Below are 21,644 nucleotides of genomic sequence, written 5' to 3' on the forward strand. Positions count from 1 at the left end.
CGTGCGCCACCACCACACCAGCCTCACAGCCCCCAAACAGGGGCCTTATACGGAGTTTTACAGCCTTGCATTTCAGCGGGGGTGTAGCTCGGTTGTGGAGCACTTGCCTGGCAAGCGCGCGGGGCTGGGCTCATCTCGATCCTCAGACAGTCAGTCCCTCCAGAATGAAGGAAATTGCTAGTTTAAGCGAAGTCCCAGAGGGAAAGGACCCCTGGACAGCGTGCCCACGCTCTTCGTGTTCAGTGTTCGCTAGAGCATCCGAGTAGAAAGGTTCAGAGAAACGGCACTCGAGGCACGGAGAGCGCGGAGAGGTCAGGCAGGAGGCCGGGCCGGCAGCCTCCGCCAGGGCAGGGCGTGCCCCGCCGGGTGCCGCGGGGGCGGGGTCACGGTGCGCCCGAGGCGGCCGAGCCTTTATAGGGGTGCGCCCTGCCCGCAGCCCGCAGAGCGGGAGGGCGCCGGGGAGCCCGGGTCCCGCTGGAGCGCTGCGCACTGGCCGGGCGGAGGGCAGGTGCCGCGGGCCCGCAGCTCCGAGTCGTGCCATGCTCGGGACGGAGGAGTCGCTGGACATGCCGGTGAGGAGCGGGAGCCGCAGCCGCGCCCTGGGCCTGTGCCCGGGCCCCCGCCACGGGTCAGTACCCCGGAGCGCCCCGCGCCGGCCCTGCGCCCCCGTCGTCCGGTGCGCACCTGGCCCCGGGTCCCCGCCCCCGAGGAGCGGACTCGTGCAGAGGTCCCGGGGACGCGCGGGCGGCGGGCGCACCTGAGCCGGGGGGCCTTCGCAGCGAGGGCTCGCAGCTCGCGGTGCCTCCCCGCCCGCCTCCCCGAGAGCCGGGAAAGTTCGGCCCGCGGCCCGGTGGCCCCGTCGCTGCCGCACGCGCGGCGCCCGGAGGGAGGACCGGCGCCCCGGGGAGCTGTCGGGGCCGCCGGGCCGCCGCTTTCGGGATCCGGTCCCCGGCAAAAGCCCGCTCACGCCTTTGGTTTCACAGTTCTAGACCAGAGCTTCCCCGCTGCCTCTCGCGCGCGTACACGGGCTGCTGGCGGTTCGTTAAACCAGGCTGGGCCGGGCCTTCCGGAACAAACAGGCCTTTTCTCAGGTGGGAGGGTCACAGGGTGGTTACCCCAGTTTCTCCGTCCGCATGAAAAGGCGCACAGTTCGGCCAGATGGCGCTGCCAAGGGGCCCCTCCTCCGCGGTCAGGGCTCCAGCCACCCCGCGGCCCCGCGCGGCGCAGTGGTGCAAATGCGCCTTGGCTCCTGCTGCCGGCTCGCGGGGCGAACAGAGGTGGCTTGTTCTGCTTTCCTGAAGTAGGATTGAGACTTTCCTGCCTTTCCTGCCGGGGGCTCTCCGTGTTATAAATGGACTTAAATCTAGCAAAGAAAGCCAGAATTCAAGAGGGGAACTTGCTAGGTCTGAGCTGGCTGTCCATAACAACTTTGAGCAAGTTTGGCATATATTTTTTAGAGTTTGGAAAGAGCAGTTGTGTGGCATATATTTTTCAGAGTTTGAAAAGAGCAGTTTTGAATTGGTATAATTTCATCGGCGACTGGATACCTGTGACTGTCACACCAGAATGACCTGTATCATCGAATTTAAAAACTCTTTCCAAATGCTAAGGTGTCTATTTTTAATGGGCCAGGTGGATAGGCGTTAAACACTATTTCCATCTGTCTTACTCCGAATTGCTTTGTCTTTAAAAGAAAGGAACAAATGGACTCTGGATTTATTTACCCTCTTTTCCTGGATGGAAAACCACTTGTGTTTATTCATAGTGGGTGTGGTGTACAATCTCTACTATCTTGATTCCTGTATTTTTTTTTTCTCAGCACGTTTCCCTCAAAGTTTAGTACCTTTTTTGTTTTAACATATCCTGTGAATATCTTCAGAAACAGCGCTCACTGTGAAAGAACATATAGTTGGGTGTGAACAGCTTTAGAAGGTTTTCCAGCTTGAAAGATACTGTATACAGTTACCTGCGCAGTGCTGGTTGGGAACAAGACTGTGTGTCCCTGTGAACGGAGACAAAAAGAAGCATTCGTAAGTGAGAGTGTTGTCTGTTGTTAATGGATATCAGGATGCAAATTCTGACGTTTTATGTAGCTTGAGCTAACTATATAGTTCTCACAGAAGTGGAATATGGGTTTGACACTGTCAAAAACCGCCCTGCCTCTGTGATGTGCTAACCAAATAGTACAAATTTGGGGGCATGGCAGCTTCTTCCTGTTGAGACAGAGGGCTGTTAAGATTTTAGCTCATCTTCCTCATTGTACCTTAGGGGAGTCAAACTCCCTTTGCTATGCACTTTCTGGGCATGCGTTTCTCCCCTAAACCAGTGGCCAGATGATTCATTTTTAAACAGGCACATGAAGCAGGCTTTACCTGCGCACTCCACACAGCATCATAATGGTGCTCTTTCATTTAATCTTCCCTATTAACAAAGTGGTCAGTCTTGACAAAATGAGGCACTCACATTCTTTTCCCATCAAAAGAATAATTCAAAAAAATTTTTTTACAAGTAAACAACCAGATATAAGATAGCCTAATGAAGCAACTAAGAAGACTTGTGGGACAAATTTTGAACTGAGTAGTGGGGAATATAGAACTGCAAGTCAAGGATGAGCATATTCACAGACTGATTTCCTTGCCCAATCAGTGAAGTGAAACCTTACCTAAGAATATTTTTAAAGCCTTGTGAAAAAAAGCAGGTGGTGCTTATGGCTCCACCTTATGGCTTATGGCTCCAGTTTTCAAAGTAAAAACAACAACAACAACAACAACAACAAAACAGTGGCCAAAGAGAACCTTAGCTATAAAAATGAAAAGCTGACTGACTCTTCCTTGCAGCTGGGCTGTTCTTTTTAGCTGAGGCCTACAGTTTAAGTTCCATGTGGCAATTCTGAAGAATTAAAGGCCACTTTAAAGGGTACTGGTTTCACATATTAGGGGCTCATAGAAAACAGTAACTTTGTTTCTGGGTGTTACTATTTTTTTAATCAGACTGTAATAGTCTGTTCAATATCAGAGGTTCCAAGCCATGTTTTTGGTTTGTTTGCTTTGGCAATCATCTGGGTTTTTCTTCCCATGTTGAGCCTTGAACTGAGCTGTCTGACCTGTTTTGAAGTTGGGCCGGAGCCCCTTCTTCCTGGAATGACGTGAGAAACAGCGAAGGCACACTGCCCACCTTCCTTTCCTCTCAGCTGGGTGAGCTCCTTCCTTTCTCCTCCTTTTACAGTCATGTTCTGTTTTTTTCCCCCTTTGACTGTATTGTAATGGTTTTAGCCTAACCATCTACCAGGCACTAATTGCAAACTTGTGAGGCTGAAGATTCTGGAAAATTGTCCTTGGGCTAATAATTCTAGCAGACACACAATTTAAATGATGGGCTTAAAAATACTCTCACCTCTGCCAGTGAGAGGGGTTTTCTAGAGATGGGGTGAGTCAAGGGATTCACCAATATGACATGAGGTAGCTTGTCCAAAATTAAGGTTAACTCAGTGCCTTGAAGGGAAAGTGCTATTTATGCATGTACAGGATAACTTCTTTTATGTAAGGAGAGTCATCTGCATGACCCTATTAAATCAGATACTTACTAGAGATATCAGAGAAAGAAAAATCTTAGGAAATTCTGTAGTCCCAGCCATGTTCCCCAGCTTTAGCTTCATTTGGAGTCCTGCACTTCTGAGAAATGAGGTTCCTCTTGTTCTTTTCGCTGTCCCCAAGAGCAGATCTCTCGTGGTCCAAAAGGAGTGTGCCTTGTTAGGAATGAGATGTTTGAGGTTTGCAACTGAGCTGCAGTTCTCCTTTCTTGTAGTCTGAGGCAGCAAAGTAGTGATGAGGGATGATTTTATAGGAACTTGGTGTCATGATTGTTTTTAGGGAAATTCCTAAAATTCAACTTTTTCATCCTTTATGGGTGGCTTTGATAGAAAATGAAAAACTCCTTTTGCTTTTCTTCAGGGTACTTCTCAGGATTTGAATGCCATGTCATTCATGCTGAGAGAGAGATATGTAAGAGGTGACTGAAGTTTTTCTTGGCTCCCCCAACTTCCTTTCTTTGGGGCCCAACAACCCCAGAGCTACTGCAAACTGCACATTGTTTTTCTTGCTCTCTTACAAGACTAGCGAATCACGAGGAAATTTGTTCATAGTAGGAGTTAGAGTGAAAAGATCATGTGACAGTTGCTAGGATTGGTCCAAAGTCTTGCATCTGCTGGGTTGTCCCCTGACAGTCATCCTGAGGCCAACATAACTATTATCGTAGCAAAATACAGAATTTTAGTTTCTGTATTTATCACCTTTCACTCTCTTAACCCCTACCCACCACACTCAAGGGCAAGAAAAAACTTCCTTGCCTAGTACCTGTTAGACTCTTAGAAAATGCTTACCTTAACAATGATAACTCATGAATTCATAGAGGTTAATCACTGATGATGAAGAAAATAGAGAAAATTTGATAAGAAAATTAAGATCACCGTAATATGTTTCACACAGAAGTTACCAAGGTGTGTTTTGTTTTTGTTTGCTGGTTCATGCACTTCTAGACTTTTCAGAATGTTTGTATATAAACATAAGTGCTGACTTTTTGGAAAAATATAATATCACTATGTCAATTTTATAATTTAAAAATATTTAATGATATCTTACAGACATTTGCAAATTAATACATACTTACACATAGGCCTGCAATTAATATTTTTGTAACCATCTTTCTGACCATTTAAAAATTTATAGTATAAATCCACAGAGGTTTGATTCCTAGCTCGCTGAATCTCTTAAAGATAGCACCCACGTACCTTTCAAATTTATTTTTCTTCAACAGTTTGTCTCCTATACTTGATAAATAAAATTAAGATAGATTTTTACCAATCTGATTGTTAGCAAATTTTTGTTGTTAGTAAAAGACTAAAGGTGTGTTCAGATCCTTTGCCTGTTGTACTGAGTTGTGTTTTTTGTTATTAGTAATTTAGAGCATTTCAGGGGGAAGAGAAAATAAACTTATCACTGCGTAAATATATTGGATACTTTCTTTTGCAGTCTGTTTATCTTGTAATTTTTTTGACGTTTTGAATTTTAGGTCAAAGTCTGTCGGTCACTTTTCAGGGCTTCTGAATTTTGTCACACTTAGGCATGTTAAATTACTTAAAAATGCCATATCATAGATTTTTATCAATATTTTAATGTGTCTAAATTTCATATTTTTTTGCATTCAGTTTAAAGGACTCTAACTTTCCAGTGGATAGCAACTTGTGATAATAAGTTGAATCATTGAATAATTCAAATTTTGGAAAGGCATTAGGAATAGTGAATAGAACAATAAGTTTTCTATCAATAAACCAGGCAGCTTATTTACCTAGAACTCCCTAATGCACCTTGGCTAAGCAAAACTTTGATGCATTTTAAATTTAGTTTTTCATATCAATATTTTAGATTTTTTGTTATTTTTTACAACTGTGAAAAGTATGACTGTTACTATTACTTGACATTAAAACAAGGAAAACTTAAAACCCTGTACTGTCTCATCCACCCACTTTTTTCCCCAAGAACTATTCATTGAACACTGGTTATATGTTAGGCAGTCTGCTGTCTCATGGGGTATACAGAGAGAAGCAAGGTTGAGATTTCACAAAGCCTTCCATAGGGAAGATCAATAGAGATTGTGACGGTGCTATCCACTTGAAAGTTAGAGTCCTTTAAACTGAATGCAATAGAGATTATGAAGGAAATCGAGGGAAGGGAGAGGCAATAGTGAGCCCACATGTAATGGAGTGGTCAGGGAGTCCACCCTAAGGAAGGGGACGTTTGAGCTAAGAAGTAACACTAGTAACACGTTAGCAGAAGGAACTGGATATACAAAGAGCTGGGAAACAGCAGGAGAGTAATTGGAACAGCAAGAGGAATTATTCCCCACCACCTTCAAATGAGAATTTCTAAGGAGAGAATGAAGCCAAGATACACTGAGGAAATGGAAGAGAGGATGTAGGAAGGAGTGGGGGGACCTTGTAGGCAGTCACAGGACATGGAAGGAAATGAGAATTTTACATAGGGAAACCGTATTTTGAAGTTAATTAGTTTTGCAATTTACCCTCCAGCTATGGTGTGGCGGAGCACTGAGAAGCCAAGGTACTTGGACTAGGAAGTGGCATTGGGAACAAAGATGGAGACGGTCAGAGAGATGCTGTGGTTGGACGAGAGATTTGATAAACTGGAAGAAAAGGAGAAATCAAAACATGAATTTAGAGCAGTGGTTTTCATTCTTTGCTGTACTTTAGAATCCTAGGGAGCTTATCAAACCTTGATACCCAGTTCACACTTAATGCCAATTAGATCAGAACATCCGGGGGCTAGGAGCCAAGCATTGAAAAATTTTAAAACTTTTCAGATGGTTCCGTTGTGGAGTGTATGTAGGCGGGGGACCACCCGATGGATTGTGGGTAATTGTGGCTGAAAATGTGCAGACAGCTGCGATGAGAAGAGGGTGGAGGGGCACTCTCAAAGCACGCTGGGTAAAGGAGAGATTTGCTGGAGTTGCAGCCCCTATCAAGTGCAGAGTTCAAGACTGGGCACGCTTCTAGAACAGAGGCTTGAGTACTGCAGTGCCCTGGACCATCCCCTGCTATCTACAGCTTTGTCAGATGTGGGGGAGCCCAGAGAGAGAGACGGCCAGGAAGTAGGAGAGCTGGAGGAGTGGGGCTTTCTGGAAGCTGAGGGAAGCGGTTTCATCAGTGGCATGTAGTGCTGGTGAGTTCATTGGAATCCACAGCAAGAGCCCGTTTCCTCTGAGAGGTTTCAGGACCAACAGAAATGGAAAGCTGCTGTTTGTTTAGAGGCGCTGAAGCACGGAGATACTTTGAGGCAGGTATGCCGGCTTCCTGCACTCTGTATGATGTTATTTTTATTTTTTGTACCGACGATCAAACTCATGACCTTGCCGCTTACCAGGCAGGTGCTTATGCTGCTGAGCTAAATCTCCAGTCCTGTATTATAATTTTTATTTTCCTTTTCATTTGGTAACATGACCATGTAGAAATCTCCTGAATTTACACACAAGAATATGTTTTCTGAAATGTTGCCCATTTTTTAAATTCAAAAAACTTATTCAAATGTAACTTTTTTCCCCTCTTTATTTCTGATTGTTATGTAGGCCACTACGATGCCTTAAGAGATACGAATTTGGGCCAGGAGATTGGTAAAATTGGATTTTTGTATTTGGGGGGCAGGTTGCAACCACAAGGTATCAAAGTTACTTCCATTACAAGATGAGATATCAATAGGTAACGTCTGCATTAAAGGCTTTCAAATGTTGTTGAATACTAGAATCACTTGCAGGGTCCTTGTTGCTCTCAAGTGTGGTAAAGATCCTGCAAGTTCAAGCCATAAACAGAGCACCCAGCGCTGGTTTGCTTATCTGCCGACGAGATGCTGTCCCTGAAGATAGTGTGTGTTTTCAGGGGCAAAGATCAAGAGTGTTCTTCATGTTCTCACACAGGCTTCATGACCCCAGGAAGGCTGGGATCACTAGCAACCTGCTTCGTACCTTTGAGAACTTTCAATGTCGCTAAAGTTTGTTTGTGTCTTTTTTTGATAAAGCTGACATTGCTCTTAGGATCATATGATAGCTTTAAACCGAGCTGCTGTCACATGGTCCTGAATAGCCGGGCAAGACTACATTTTCTTAAATATGATGGCAGCTTTGACTGACGTGCTCCTGTCTTTTCACCACAGTACTCACCTCAGGCTTCTAGGCCCAGCTTGGTTTTCCATTCCATCATCTTGGTTTTATTTAGCCCACTACATAAGTAACTTTCCATTTGGTTCCAGATCTTGTTTCTGTGCTTATAAATACTGGTATTCTTTGATATTTTGGTCTTCAACAGTGCTATTCATTAACCTCATAAAAACCCAGACCATGCATTTCCTATAGTTTAGTGTGAAGCAAATAATTCACACAATTTAAGATTGCTTTTATTTGTTTTGTGCAACTTCAGTTTCATGCTCTGGAACTGATAGGGTGTAATTTAGACCTTCATTGATTTATGTTGCCTAATTTGACTTACATTGTAGTCACTTTTACCTCTCCTGACCTATGTTTTTAAATTTTTTCTGAACTTGTGGGTGGTTTTCATGCCTCGTGATGGAATTGCTGTACTTCTGTTGATTGAATTCTTACTTATGGAGTTGTTCCTGCAGCTTTTAAGCTTCCTATATTAAACACCAAGATGGTGCTTGGCACCAGAAGGTGTTAGAAAAGTGTGTGTTAAATGCTTCAATGTTTTGGTCATATACTTTCCTGCTACTCTTTTTTTTCTATCTTTTTACTTTATACCATCCTCTTAGCACCATTTTATTTTTGTCATAGCAGTAATCTTTGTGTGCATGTCTGTTTAATGCCCCTCCTGGGAACTGGAGTAAATCTACCAATTCGGAAAAGGGAGATATAAGAGGCCCTCAGAGTTTAGAAAATTTTTATATTCTCATTGAGATACCAGAATTTTTGAATTAAAATATCATTACCCTTTCTTCCCAAACTTAGATGTTATTTAAACCTAAATTAGGCTTTGGAAAAAACAGCTATTGCGTCATGCATCTTTATTATTTATATCAATTATATTTTCCCTGTATTCATGTCATCCTTATCATTTGGTCACAAGCAACTCATACTGTGTTATGTCTTGTCATCTGACTCCTATATTTGAAGGAATGGTCTTTAATGTAATATTTTATTCTGAGACAGAGTCTCCTTTGTCAGTCAGGCTGGCTTTGAACTCTTGGTGATCTTCTTGACTCAGCCTCCCAAATGCTGGGATTATGGGCATACACTTGCACATTTGACCTTTTTTTGGTATTGGGAGTCGAATTTACAATCTCGCTCTTGCCAGGCAGGCGCTGTGCTGCTGGGCTATATACCCCCCGCCCACCCCCCCCCCACAGCTGGTCTTTAATATTTTAATCCTTAACATTGTTAGAAATGTTGCAAGTGCTTGAAAATTATATAAGTGAAATAATTCTGGAAGTATCCAGTAGTAACAGTAGTGTAATAGAATTAGTGATCTTAACACTCGTTACTTGCTTTTTCTGCCACTGTTTGATTTCATTTTTTGCCTGAAACCTTTTATTAACATTTGTTAGGGAAATGTTAATATGGATTGCTTTTTCCTGAATGAACACTAAGTGGCCACTTACAGTAGTTGAAGGAATCCCTGGTCTGATTCCTTGAAAGCTTCTTGAGGTGACTGGGCCACATCAGCCACTTTCTGTTCTGGGCCCTCTAATGCTTGCTTCCACCGCAGCTGTTGCATATTTGACTGTGTTGTCATCTATTCGTTCCTCTCCTTTCCATGGGTCAGGCTCCTGGACGGTAGGAAGATGTCTCCAGCAGATCTTGCTCTCAAGGTGTTCACCCAGTATTTGATCAATGTTCTGTGGTTTCACCACTATTCTGGTAAAAGCTACTTCTGTTTTTAGCTCAGCATTTCTCATACCACGGCCAGGTGTGTGTAGTGGGAGGCAGGGTGGCCACAAGGCCTTTCCGTCAGGGCCCTGAGAATTCACACGCATGTTTTTTGTGCACTCTTTTTATTGTATTAAGTGAAAGCCATATTTGAATCATCAGGATGAATGATTAGTAGGCGGCACTGGCCCACTAACGTGATGGTGGTCTCAGCAGTTAGTGTGACTCAAAGCACAGCCACGAAGGCTTCTGGCAGGTATGCTTGTAGGCTCTGGTTCACATTTTTGGTGTTCTCAGGCACAGTTAAGATGCCACCTTCTTGGAAACAGGTCACTCAGTGCTCTCAGTGCTCCCCTTGCACTTCCTGTGGGTTAGACTGGTGCATTTCTCCTTATCTCTCGGCACCCTCCCCAGAATCAGAACTCTGTGTCTGGCCTAGCACCCCCTGAGCTGTTTGCTAATGATGCCGTCCCAAGGAGTCCCTCCTGTTGGACTCTTAGCTTGGGACTTTCAAGGCACCTCTGTAGCCTAGGGCTAGCTCAGCAGAGTAAGTACTCACTATGCCAGATTGATGCAAAAGGTGACTACAGCAGGCGCAGGTTAGACATATTTGTAGTCTTATTCTTTTGAAGTGAGAATCATTGTGGTAACTGGTTTTTCATTTCTAAAAGCATTTTGATTTTAGCTATGTTTTTTGTCTTTACTATGGTAAGCCTATTATTTTCCAGGGCGTCTAATTCTAACACACTTAGTCCTGTTCCTGCTGTTTCTGCTTAACCCTTCCTGGTGTGCTTGTTTCCATGTTGGTCACTGTGTTTGATACATTACTTGTTACAGTGACCATGTCCTAGAATGAACCACTGAAGAGGCCTCTGTGTGTTTTCTGAGACAGGAAAGGCAATTGCAATCTGGAACCCACTATAAGTTCAGTGTGAGCTTGCTGTAATAGGATTTGAAACTAGGTCTTTGCATGCATCTGGCTTGCCCAGGCCTGAGGCTCAAATGGCTGGTTGAAGCTATTATTTCTCAGAATGGGTCTACTTTGTAATTTCCTCTTCCCTTAGAAAGAGGATTTGGAACCACTCTGATTTCCTGTAGTCCTGTAAGTTTTAGGCCAGGCACCTCTTCTCTCTTCTCTTCTCACCCTGCCCCACCCTACCTCGCCCCTGCCCTGCCTCGCCTCACCTCTTTGAGACAGATTCTCAATATGTAGCCCAGGCTGGCCTTGAACTCACAATGATCCTCTTGTTGCCTCAGCCTCTCAAGTGCTGGGATTACAATTGTGCACCACCATGCCTGGCCGGCACAGCAGTTTCAAGGCTGGCAGTCCTTTGACATACTCATCTAAATGTGAAGCAGGTGTTCTCTCGAGCTTTGGGTGGATCTTGGCTACACTCTTAGTTCTCTGTTTCCCTTTCCTGATGCCACAAAGCCCAAGTCCAAGATGATAGGAGTGGCAGCTGGCTCTTACTTCTCAGGGAACCCCTAAGACTGGTCTGGAACTCTGTAGTTGTTTCAAGGCTCTTCCAAATCCCCCAGGAAGCAATAGTTTTATCTAATTTTAGTTTCCCTTCCTCCTTTCCTCCCGCCCTTCTTTCTTTTTCCTTCTTTTTGCCTTCTTTCCTATCTTCTTTCCTCTCCTTTATGGTAGAACAGTTCTGATTTATCTAATTCACTAATTCTGGAAAAAAAAAGAGATCTAAAAAAAATCACCTTAAAAAACTATTATCAGTTGGGTGTAAGCGTTTAAACAATCATTCCCTTTTGGGTTTCTTTTAAGCTTGTTAGTTGAAGTAGGTAAAGAATTATAAATCAGTAAGAAAATATGTTATTTAGACATTTCCAGTAAAAAGATCCCCCAGAATAACCTCCAATTATAAAAACATCCCAAGAAATGAGTAACTTGAATGATGACCTAACCTACTAGAATTTATTCAATAAAGTTGCCATCAAGACACTGTTGGTGGTGAGAAACAAGAATCTAACTCAGATTAGCTTAAACTCAAAAAGTGTTTATGGGCTTAAATTGAAAAGTTTAGGATGGATGGTTTCAGGCACAGCTGTGTCCAGGAACTCAATACTATTAGACTTAGCGGCTATCTCTTGTCTGACTTTCTGTGCTTGTTCCAGTCTCTAGCAAGCTCTTCTGTAGCAACAAGAGAGCTTCTAGGAACTCTAGATTCATAGTCTGTGCTTGGTCTGTGATCTCTGATCTTTAATTATATATTCAACAATAAGTATGGACACACTGTTCCCAGTGTGTGTATGTTTATTTATTTTTTTTTTTTTTAACTTTTTATCAGTACCAGGGATCGAACTCATGACCGCCTGCTTGCAAGTCAGGTGCTTACGCTGCTGAGCTAAATCCCTGGCCCCCTATTTGTGATTCTACAACACTGTTACATCTTTTATGTGTGACATGTTCTATATATTATGTTGTGTGTAAGTTTCATGAATTATCAGGTATGTGTAGTCTGTGTTGTGTTAATTCCTAGTAGAATTCAGGGTTTTGTTTTAAAGGTAGAGGATAAATGAAGTACTAATGTTGCCTGAACTCACAGTATATATTTTTGGCACATCCCATGTTGGAGACCAGACATGTCCCATCAGTTTTAGCCCCAGTCCTGTGACCACTTGTCAGGATGCACTTTGACTGCTATGTCCAGAGTCCCTAAAACAGGAAAAACAAAATGTTACTCATATTGGGTGACAGATTTTGACTACAGAAGTGATATTTTAACTTTTGGAAGCTACTTGTGTCCTGGAATCTTACAGTCATTGAGATTTTATCTATACCAGGTGGGGCATGATCCTTCTCACCACAGTTATATAGTAAATATTTCCTATTTCCAGAGCAATAATTCATTACATTGGTCTATACCAAAGTGTTAAGAGTTTTCTGGTGCAATAGAGAAGCGAAAAGTTAAAAAAAAAAAAAGAAAGAAAAGAATGGGTTTATTGAGGATGTGGAAAGCAGCACCACTGTGGTGAGTGGGCTGTCACCTTCAGCTGGATACAGAGAGGCAGAGGGTTATGTGACCTCTAATTAGAAGGGGTGCATGAGGAGGACATTGATGATGTGTGAGGAACTGATTGGAATTTTCTTTGCAAATGGGAAAGGGCGTTGCAGTTAGGGCTGAAGAAGAAGGAGGCAGTGGTAAGCTTTCCAGTTTAGCCTTCCGCCATGTTAGAGCACCACCATAATTGTACAGTAATTTATATTAGGGCAAGAACCTTTCACAGAGCTCTATTATTTCATACCTGAAGTATCATGAAAGTGACTTATCTAGTTTCTCTCCATACACACTTACAGATAACACATTCACACTTTCATAAAGATATCCAGACACTATTATATATCCGTACTCTTACATTCAATCTGATATATTCTCTTTTTTTGTCTCTGTCTCTGCTTGTCCATCTTTCTTCAAATCACACTTTCTTGTAATACTCTGACAGAATGTTATATGTTAAGATGTAGTAATTAACAAATTTTACAAAATAAAGTTCCACTTTTATCATTTCTGAGAATGGCTATTTGGAAAAAGCCAGATGTGTATGGGGAAAGGCAGGTGATGGAGGATCTGGAATAGTTCTCAGATCAGAATAGGAGCTCAGCTGGTTGGAGAGAGTTGTGTTTGTATGAGAAGCAGCTATTGTGGCCAGAAAATGCGATTCAGGAGCTTTCTGAGGGGAGGCTCTTCAGAGTATCTAAATATTGATCTTCTGTGGCAGAAACACAATGGCACAACTGGATTCTGAAGTGAAAGAAGAATGTTTGAGAGAAGACTTGAAGTTTTACTTCATGAACCCCTGTGAGAAGTACCGGGCCAGACACCAGATTCCATGGAAACTGGGTTTGCAGATTTTGAAGATACTCATGGTCACCACACAGGTAACTCAAACGATTGCTTTTTCCTTATCCTCAGATGATACTATTTTTATAACTTCTGTACTTTTGATCTGAAGAGTCCATACCCACATTCACAAAGCTGTAAAAATCATGTCAGCCAAGAGACAGCTGGGAGGCTGAAGTTTGGTTTAGAAGATGACCTTGTTTCAGTCTGAGATTTACATCCTGCAGATCAGTATTGAGGGGACTTTCTGTATCTATACGTGGCCCACAGGCTGACCACGGCTGTCAGCCCCAAGTGACTTAACATTTTTGAAATCCCTCATCCTTATTCAAATACACCTTATTCAAATGTGGTTTTGAAGTGAGCATTTTTTGTCTTCTGACTTATAGGCTACTGAGCTTCCTTTTTATCAGGTGCCATAAGCTCTAAATAATACTAATCCTTGGACATTATCGGGAGAGTGAGTTTATACGATTGAGCAGTTTATCTCCAACATCAAAATAGCCATATGAATTGTCATTTAGCTTTTGACCATCTGATACTGAGCCAGTTTTGGGGAAAGCCTCTCTGCAGATATCTGTATTTGAAACTTGTGCTATTTTAAAGATAGTCCTTGGGCTGGAGTGTATCTTAGTGGTACAGCACTTGCCTAGCTCTGGGCTTGATCACCAGCACCCCAAAACAAACAAAAGACAAACATTTTAACAGTCCTGATTTGAGATATTTGGCTGTATGATCAGGTAATCATTCTGACACCAATACAATGAACGTGAAATATATCACTGCATATTTTTGGAAATTAGAGGAGATCCTTGCTATACTTGAAGCTGTATCTTTATTCTGCTTTCATAAAGAGATCTTTCCTTTGTATGCCAGGTCCTCCCAGCTCATTCAGCTTTAGGAAAAGCAAATTACTCAGAAGAACTGCAGGATGTGAAAAGTGGTATCTTTTCATTTTTGGTCTGGCAGTTTTAATTCTGTCAGTCTATCAGATAGCTGCATTGTTAGCATTAAAAGGAAAACAAATAATGCCCTCTTCTGTCATTTGGTCCATTTTATTTTATTTTTTTATTTGGTTACTTTTAATTGCCTTCCAATTTCCTGTCTTGCTAAGCCAGCCCCCATCTTGATTTTTGATGCAGTACTGTTACCAAAATTCTATCTCTGACACAAATGTCAAACATTATTTCTATCTTTGACTTTTCTTTATTCTGATACCTAAAAATTACCATTGCTTTTTTAAAATCAAAATTGCATCTATTTATTATTAACCATTGTTTGTTTTGTTTTGAGACAGGATCTTGACATGTTGTGCAGGCCGATGTTGAACTCTTGAGTTCAAGCAATCTTTTGCCTCATTCTCTCAAGTAGCTGGGTTTTCTCCATGTGTGTTTGTTTTGTTTTGTTTTTTTTTTTTATTATGTGGTACTGGGGAGTGAACCCAGGCAATGAGCTATATATTCAGCCTTTTTTTAGTTTTAAAATTTTGACACAGGGTCTCTCTAAGTCAATAAATTGCCCAAACTGGGCTTGAACTTGTAATTCTCTGGCGTTCGCCTCCCACTAGCCCCCACACTACCTCTATTTATGTTTTTTGATGTCTTCTACCTTATTTCTAACTTTTAATTCCAAGTATATGTGAAGAATCTTACTTGTAGAGCCTTGAGTCAGGAATACAGTTGTGGAGACATCACACTGCCACCAACCTCTAACACTCAGCCTGGTGTTTGCCATGTGCCAGACACAAGAAGCATTTTGTGTGCGTTAATTTGTTTCATTCCCACTGCAACCCTGTGAGGCAGGTTCAGTTATAATCTCCTTTTTTGTGGATGGAGAAACTAGAACAAAAAGAGTTAAGGAATTGGCTATGACCATTCAGTTAGCGAGTGGCAGAGCCGGCATTGAGCCCTGTCTGGCTCTGGAGTCTGCACCGCATTCTCATGCTGGTATCTGTTCTAGATATGATTTCTGTCCCAGAGTTTGCAGTAGGAATTCAGATAAGACACCTACTCTAGGCTGCATCTATCTTCATCTTATGTTACCTTTCTTCCCTTGACATACACCAGCCCATTTTACAGCTAATACCACATTAGTTTTCCTTAGCATAGCTTTCACCCCTGCTCAGAAATTTCTGCAGAACCCATCTTTCCCTAGAAGAAAACTTTGACTCCATAATCTGGAATTTACAGGTTTCACAGTCTTTTCATCTTGTCTTTCCATCAAGTGTTCACTAATTGTTTCCTTCCCTAATGCCAGGCAGTCAGACCAGCCTCACCCTTCCCATCCATGCCTTGTTTGTTCCCCCAAACCCAGTGCAGTTATTTTGGCCACTGATTTTGCAGGTGCTTTTCAAAGTCCAGTACCTACATCCTGGCCACTGTTTGTTGTTTTCCTTAATACTCTTTGCTGCCATGTCACTAATTTTACTTTTTTTTTTTTTTTTTTTTGAGACAGGGTCTCGCTGTGCAGTTTCAGGCTGGCCTTGAGCTCACTTTGTAGCCTAGGCTGGTCTCGAACTCCCAACGATCCTGCTGCCTCAGCCTCCTGAGTGCTGGGATTATAGGCGTGAGCTACCAGCCTGGCTCCACTAATTTTACTTTTAATAACACAGTTTTTCTGGGAATATGAGAATATATGATTTTTTGGTGGATGTATCTGACTCCCCTAATAAAACAGGGAGAGATTCAGTGGTTTTTTTTTTGTTTGTTTGTTTGTTTTTGCCCTGTAGGATCATTTTACTAAGTTTTGTTTCTTGGATGATATCTAAGTGGAGCAGATTTCTTGACTGCCTTATCTCATTTTTTTCTCCTCTTCTATTTTTTTTTTTTCTCACCATTCTCAGGTCTAATGAAATGAATGGCATTTTTATCAGGGTTGATTAGAAGGGAATTAAAGATAACTTCTTACTCTGAATTCTCCAGTAATTTATAATCTCAAGGGAGATTTCAGCATTCCTTTGCTAGCTATACTTTTTTCCTCCCATATTCTTTATCCAAAATGAGGGTGGTATCTTGCTTTTACCTGGTACAGACTGTTTTCTCATAAGTTGAATTTGTAAGGAGGTTTTCAGTCTACAGTCTTTGCCAAACTAAACTTAATAATGATTTTCCAGTCTTGAATTGTGTTCTTAGCGAATCTTGAGATCTAGTTGATGGACTGGGGATACCTGTTTGCTGTCCTTTGCTTCTTGAAAAGAAAGTCATTTGGTCAACAGCTTTGTCCCTTTCTCTTGCTTCTTATGGAAGGCTTGGTTTTGCCATAACAAGAGACTTCAGTTTCCTTCTCAGGGGTTGTCTCCCCTAAGGCATTTGGAGATACCAACCCTTCTCAATGCTAGGTCATCTAGGAAGATCTTGTCTTGTTCTGGGACCCACAGGATGGAAAAGAACGTGTTTTTCTTGAAGCCAGATAATACTGAAAACCACCTAAATAGGGGGAATCCCAAGCAGAGATCACAACTCAACGCTCTCTTCCTCTTGCAGTTGAATTGGTGGTTTAGAAGTTAAATGAAGCTGTGGCTTGAGACATCAATGAATTGTACTCACTCTTTGAATCAGTTTGTTCACTGCTTATTGAGATTTTTTGCATTTCTGTAGCTTTGCTATGAGCGTGGGGGAAGGGATCTAAGGAGCCTGCCTCTGCAGTTGGCAGCTCCTCAGGTTAGGAGGCGGTGGTGTCATAGTAGCTGTGAGAATGAACAGGCTCTGCTGTCAAATTTGCCTGGTTCATATCTTCACTCTGGGGTGTTTCAGCCCCAAACTACTTAACTTCAGCTGCATATGTATCAAATGGGATTATATTAATCAGTTTATTCAGCATTGGACTCTGATGTTTAGGTAGCCGTGGTTTCATTTCCTGAGCCTATAGTAGGAGGAAAAATTTTTTGTCCATATGGGGTCATTATCTGGTAGAATATGAGGGGGTTAAATGAAATATAATAAATATAAAATTGTTTGCACAGTGCTTGGCACTCAGTGATAAGAGTTGTTATTCAACACTGTGCACACTCGATCTTGCCTACATCATATGTTGGCAGGGAGGAATCATTCAGCAAACTTTGCCTGAGGAACCTAATTCAGTGGTGCCACTGGTAAGACAAGCAGTCTGGAGATGGGGCGTCTTCCTCTAAAGACTTGCAATGTTGTGCGTGTTGGTTCCCTGACTTACTCTTTTAAATTTCAAAAAGCAATATGAGCTCTTTGGCCGTCTCCCATAGACACCAGTGGCAGATTTTCATGTGTGTTAAAGAACCTTTCATCTTCAGTTGTTTAATTTTCAGCACAGGTTGGATGATGTGGGATGTGTTATCTAATGTTTTCCTTAAAATAGCTGGGATTTTAGTAATTCCTCAACCCTTTGAGTTAGGTTCTGAAGAATGTGATTAAAATGCCAGAGTGTCATCTAAGTACGATCTCAAGCAGTAGCCGATTTTCATAATTCTAAAGAGCTAACACTTAAGCTTTTCTTCAAAATAATGGGGTTTTTTTGGTTTGTTTTTTAGTGAGAAGCATCCCAAAGAGGTTTGAGCAGAACGGAATTGCTTGTACATCATAATAAAGATAGTTTTGGAGTCAGACCTGATTTCCATTTTCATTATGTGGCATGGAGCAATTTAATGAGACTAAATCTCAGTGTCAACCCTGTAAAATTCAGATAACCATTGTAACATTTTCATAGAGTGGTTGTGGGAAACAAATTAATGTGTGTAAAGCAGTTGGTATGGTACCTGGTGTATAATAATTGCTGAAAGATGGCCATTACTTTCAATGATTTTGTTTTTAAAAAATAGACACAATGAAAGAGTTAAAAATATAAAACAATAAAAAACCCTATGCCAGTTTGCATCTGCAAATTAACATCAGTTTCACGTGAATTGAAAAGAAGCATTTCAAGATACAATAATCGATATTTTATAGATTGTTACATGGATACATCATATTAAAGCATGGGATGACAGGAAATGACAGAACTGTCAAGGTCATTTCATTAAAGCTTCTACTTTCATAAGTGAAGAAATAGCCTAAGAATGTTTTGGTGATTCAGTTGTTACAGACTTAGGGGAAGCTAGCTAGAGTCTCATTGCTTTATAATGCAGTTTGTGGATATGGGGCTTCTAGAGGTTTCATTTCATTACCACCACTGCCCGTGTGTATGTGTGTGTGTGTGTGTGTGTGTGTGTGTGTGTGTGTGTGAGAGAGAGAGAGAGAGAGAGAGAGAGAGAGAGAGAGAGAGACAGACAGACAGACAGACAGAGACAGAGACAGAGACAGAAACTAGAACTCACTTACTGGAGAATGTACATGTTTGTATACATAGTTTTGTTACATTCAGGCATGCACACATAGTTTTGTGTTTAGTTACTTAATCTTTTGTAAATTTTTGGTAATTTGTGCCATTCATTGGTTTCAAAGAAGAAAACTTTTCATTCTTGCTTTATAGAGCCCAAGGGTGCCTAACTTTATACCAGGGTACAATGTAAGAAGAACAAGTAGATATTTTATCAGGAGCAGTACTTAGTGACACTGAATGAGTTGGACATCATATAGGTAAAGTGAGTGCTATTATTGTTTATTGTTACCTAAGGGTTTTGAGTGTGCATGTGTGTGGTACTAAGAATTGAGCCTAGGACCTTGGCACTGAGCTACATCCCCACCCCTTTTAAAATTTTTTAGTTTGAAACAGTGTCTTAAGTTAATAAGTTGCTCAGGCTTGGCTTCCGTTTGAAGTTGTTCTGCCTCAGGCTCCTAGCATGCCAATTGTTCATAAGCTTTAATCCTGTAGATCATAATGGGCAGACTATTATATTACTGTTATATGAACCTTCTTATAGAGCTAGGTTAATTGAATTCCTTTGATGTTACATCCTGGCTGAAGTAGATATTTATGCTGGCTACTTTTCAAAAGCCACATGTAAACATACACACACTTTTAAAAATGCATCCAATTTCTAAATATTGTCAGTAAATATGCATTGTTGTTTTGCTGTCATTAATTTTAAAAACAATTAACTTAAAATGCAAACATAAGAAAAGTGAATTGAAATTTAGCTGATACAGATTCTTTCTTAAAGACCAGTAGCTTTGTTAGCCATTGAGAGTAATTTCTTCCAGTTGTAGAAGCAAAAGGAATTGCTCTGTGCTCTGTGAAGCTTTGGTATTTGTAGCAGTTGAAATAAACTGGCAATAGACAGATTAGCAGGAGAAAAAGCACATACACATTTATTATGTTCGTGGGGTATTGCAAGACTGAAAAGTATCTCATATGCCAGAGACATTTAAGAGCTTATCTACCCTTCTTCATAAGGGAAAGGGCAGTGGGCAGTAGGATGTAGGCCCTCTTACAGAAAGAGCGGGTGCAATGGTTAACTTTGGTTGGAAGCTTGCTTGGACTGAGGGATGCTGGGTGTGCCTGGAGGAGGGTGTTTCCAGAGCAGGCTTGTGGTGGCTCAGTGAACTGAGTGGGAAGGTCTCCTCTCAACGTGGGCACCCTCTCCAGTAGGTCGCATGCCTGAATGTAACAAAGAGTGGAAGAAGAGGAAATCTTGCTGTCCCTGCCAGACTCTTCCCTAATGGGTGTGGCTTTTCCCTGCTGCCCCTATAGATATCAGACTCCAGCTTCTGCAGCCTTTGAACATGAATTTAAACCATTTTCCCAGGAAATTTGCAGGCTTTTGGCCTCATACTGGGAGTCTTCCCTCTTGTGAATGAATTTTCTCTGTTTGATGAGATTACTGGGAAAGGACTCATGACAATGATGTCCAATCAGGAAGAATTTTTCTTAGATAAGGAATTCCCTGTGTTTGAGAAGAGACATGAGGCTGAGGATTTAGCTCAGTGGCATAAGTGCCTGCTTGGCAAGCCCAAGGTCGTGAGTTGGATCCTCAGTACTAAAAAAAGAAAGAAAGATGTGGGAAGGTGGAGACTTAGCAACACTTTGGATCTGCAGTTCAAGCCTTCAGTATGTCTAAGTGGCATCCTTTGGGAGACTGTGTTTTAAGCCCCAACACAACTTTATGGTACTTATAATTGCTGATGTAGCTCCATGAGCTTATTCTTTTATGCAACTTATGTTTTGACATTATTGTTATTAGTGTAAAGCAGAGTTGAGTTTTTTTCTGATGCTCAGAGGTGAGGGTTAATGATAATAACAAGGTGTTTTCCTGCGTTGGTAAAGCTCATATTCCTATTTGATTTTCTTTTCTAGCTGGTTCGTTTTGGTTTGGGTAACCAGTTGGTGGTTGCTTTCAAAGAAGATAACACTGTTGCTTTTAAGCACTTGTTTTTGAAGAACTATTCTGGCACAGATGAAGATGACTATAGCTGCAGTATTTATACGCAAGGGGATGCCTATGAGAGCATCTTCTTTGCTATTAATCAGGCAAGTGTCTGTGAATAACTTGTACTTCAAGAATATATTGATACTTGGACTTGTTGTCTGAGAAAGGAGCAAAAGTTATACATACATTAAAATATTCTAATGTAAGGGCCAGGGGTTTAGCTCAGTGGCATAAGTGCCTGCCTGGCAAGCACAAGGTTGTGAGTTTGATCCCTGGTACAAAAAAAAAATTCTAATGTAAGCTTTGCACAGTTGATCAAAAATATTAATTGCTGTTTCTGGAACTAAATAATCGTTCACCTATTTTGAATCTTTCCTTAAGATTTATCTTTTTAATTCATTACTTCCTACCTATTTTCCCAAGAGATTCATAGTGTCAGAAATTTTGATGAGTATGGGGAACATCAGCTACGAGTCTGTGTTGTGCCATATCTTAGCATTGGTAATCCTCGCTGAATCTTAACATGAATATAAGATAATTATATCTAGATAGATATAAGAAAATAAATTAGTAGACCCCCCCAAAAAAACATTTAGGAGGGAGAAGCTGTTCTTGTTTTTATTCTTTCATTCAGTTAATATTTGAGTCCCTAGTATATAGCAAGTACAGTTCTAGACACTGGGGCTATAGCAATGGATAAAACAAACAGAATACCTTCCATTGTAGAGGTGAAAGCTAGACAAATGAGACATGTGATGTATAATACTGAATGCTGGGTCTCTAAAATAGTATGCAAAAAACATACTGATAAGCAAAGCTGGGCCTTCTGCTCCCAGCAGTAAGGAAGTTTTCTTGACTACTCTCTGTGGTGCCTTGGGTGGATGTGGGGGCCCTTTGATGTTGGGGGAACTTGATTAGAATTGGATAGGGATCATGATATGAAATTTTAGTTTAGTTCAGTTTTTAGAGGATTTAGTCCTTGGCCAACTCCAATGCAAGAAGGGGTATGGTGGGAGGGTGTGGTGGAAGAGAGCTGCTCAAGTCATGGTGAACAGGAAGCAGAGAGCACA

At 41.5% G+C, this 21,644-nt stretch overlaps 1 protein-coding gene across 5 annotated transcripts in view; it reads left to right on the forward strand.

The window, feature by feature from the left end:
* Positions 1–438: 438 nt before the first annotated feature.
* Mcoln2 (mucolipin TRP cation channel 2) overlaps positions 439–21,644 on the forward strand; it is a 57,082-nt gene continuing 35,876 nt past the window's right edge. For 2 of the 5 annotated variants that reach the window (XM_063257502.1, XM_063257525.1), the window contains exons 1-3: positions 439–628; positions 13,177–13,336; positions 20,502–20,675. In XM_063257502.1, the coding sequence (XP_063113572.1) occupies positions 540–628; positions 13,177–13,336; positions 20,502–20,675 (423 nt within the window). In that variant the 5' untranslated portion in view covers positions 439–539. Of the gene's footprint in view, positions 629–6,396; positions 6,850–13,176; positions 13,337–20,501; positions 20,676–21,644 lie in introns of those variants that run through there. The other 3 variants (XM_063257510.1, XM_063257518.1, XM_063257524.1) reach the window with 3 other exon arrangements.

The sequence above is a fragment of the Cavia porcellus genome, unplaced genomic scaffold, assembly GCF_034190915.1.
Source record: "Cavia porcellus strain 051 isolate PalLab524CR breed Dunkin Hartley unplaced genomic scaffold, mCavPor4.1 scaffold_1, whole genome shotgun sequence".
In the NCBI taxonomy this organism is placed as follows: domain Eukaryota; kingdom Metazoa; phylum Chordata; class Mammalia; order Rodentia; family Caviidae; genus Cavia; species Cavia porcellus.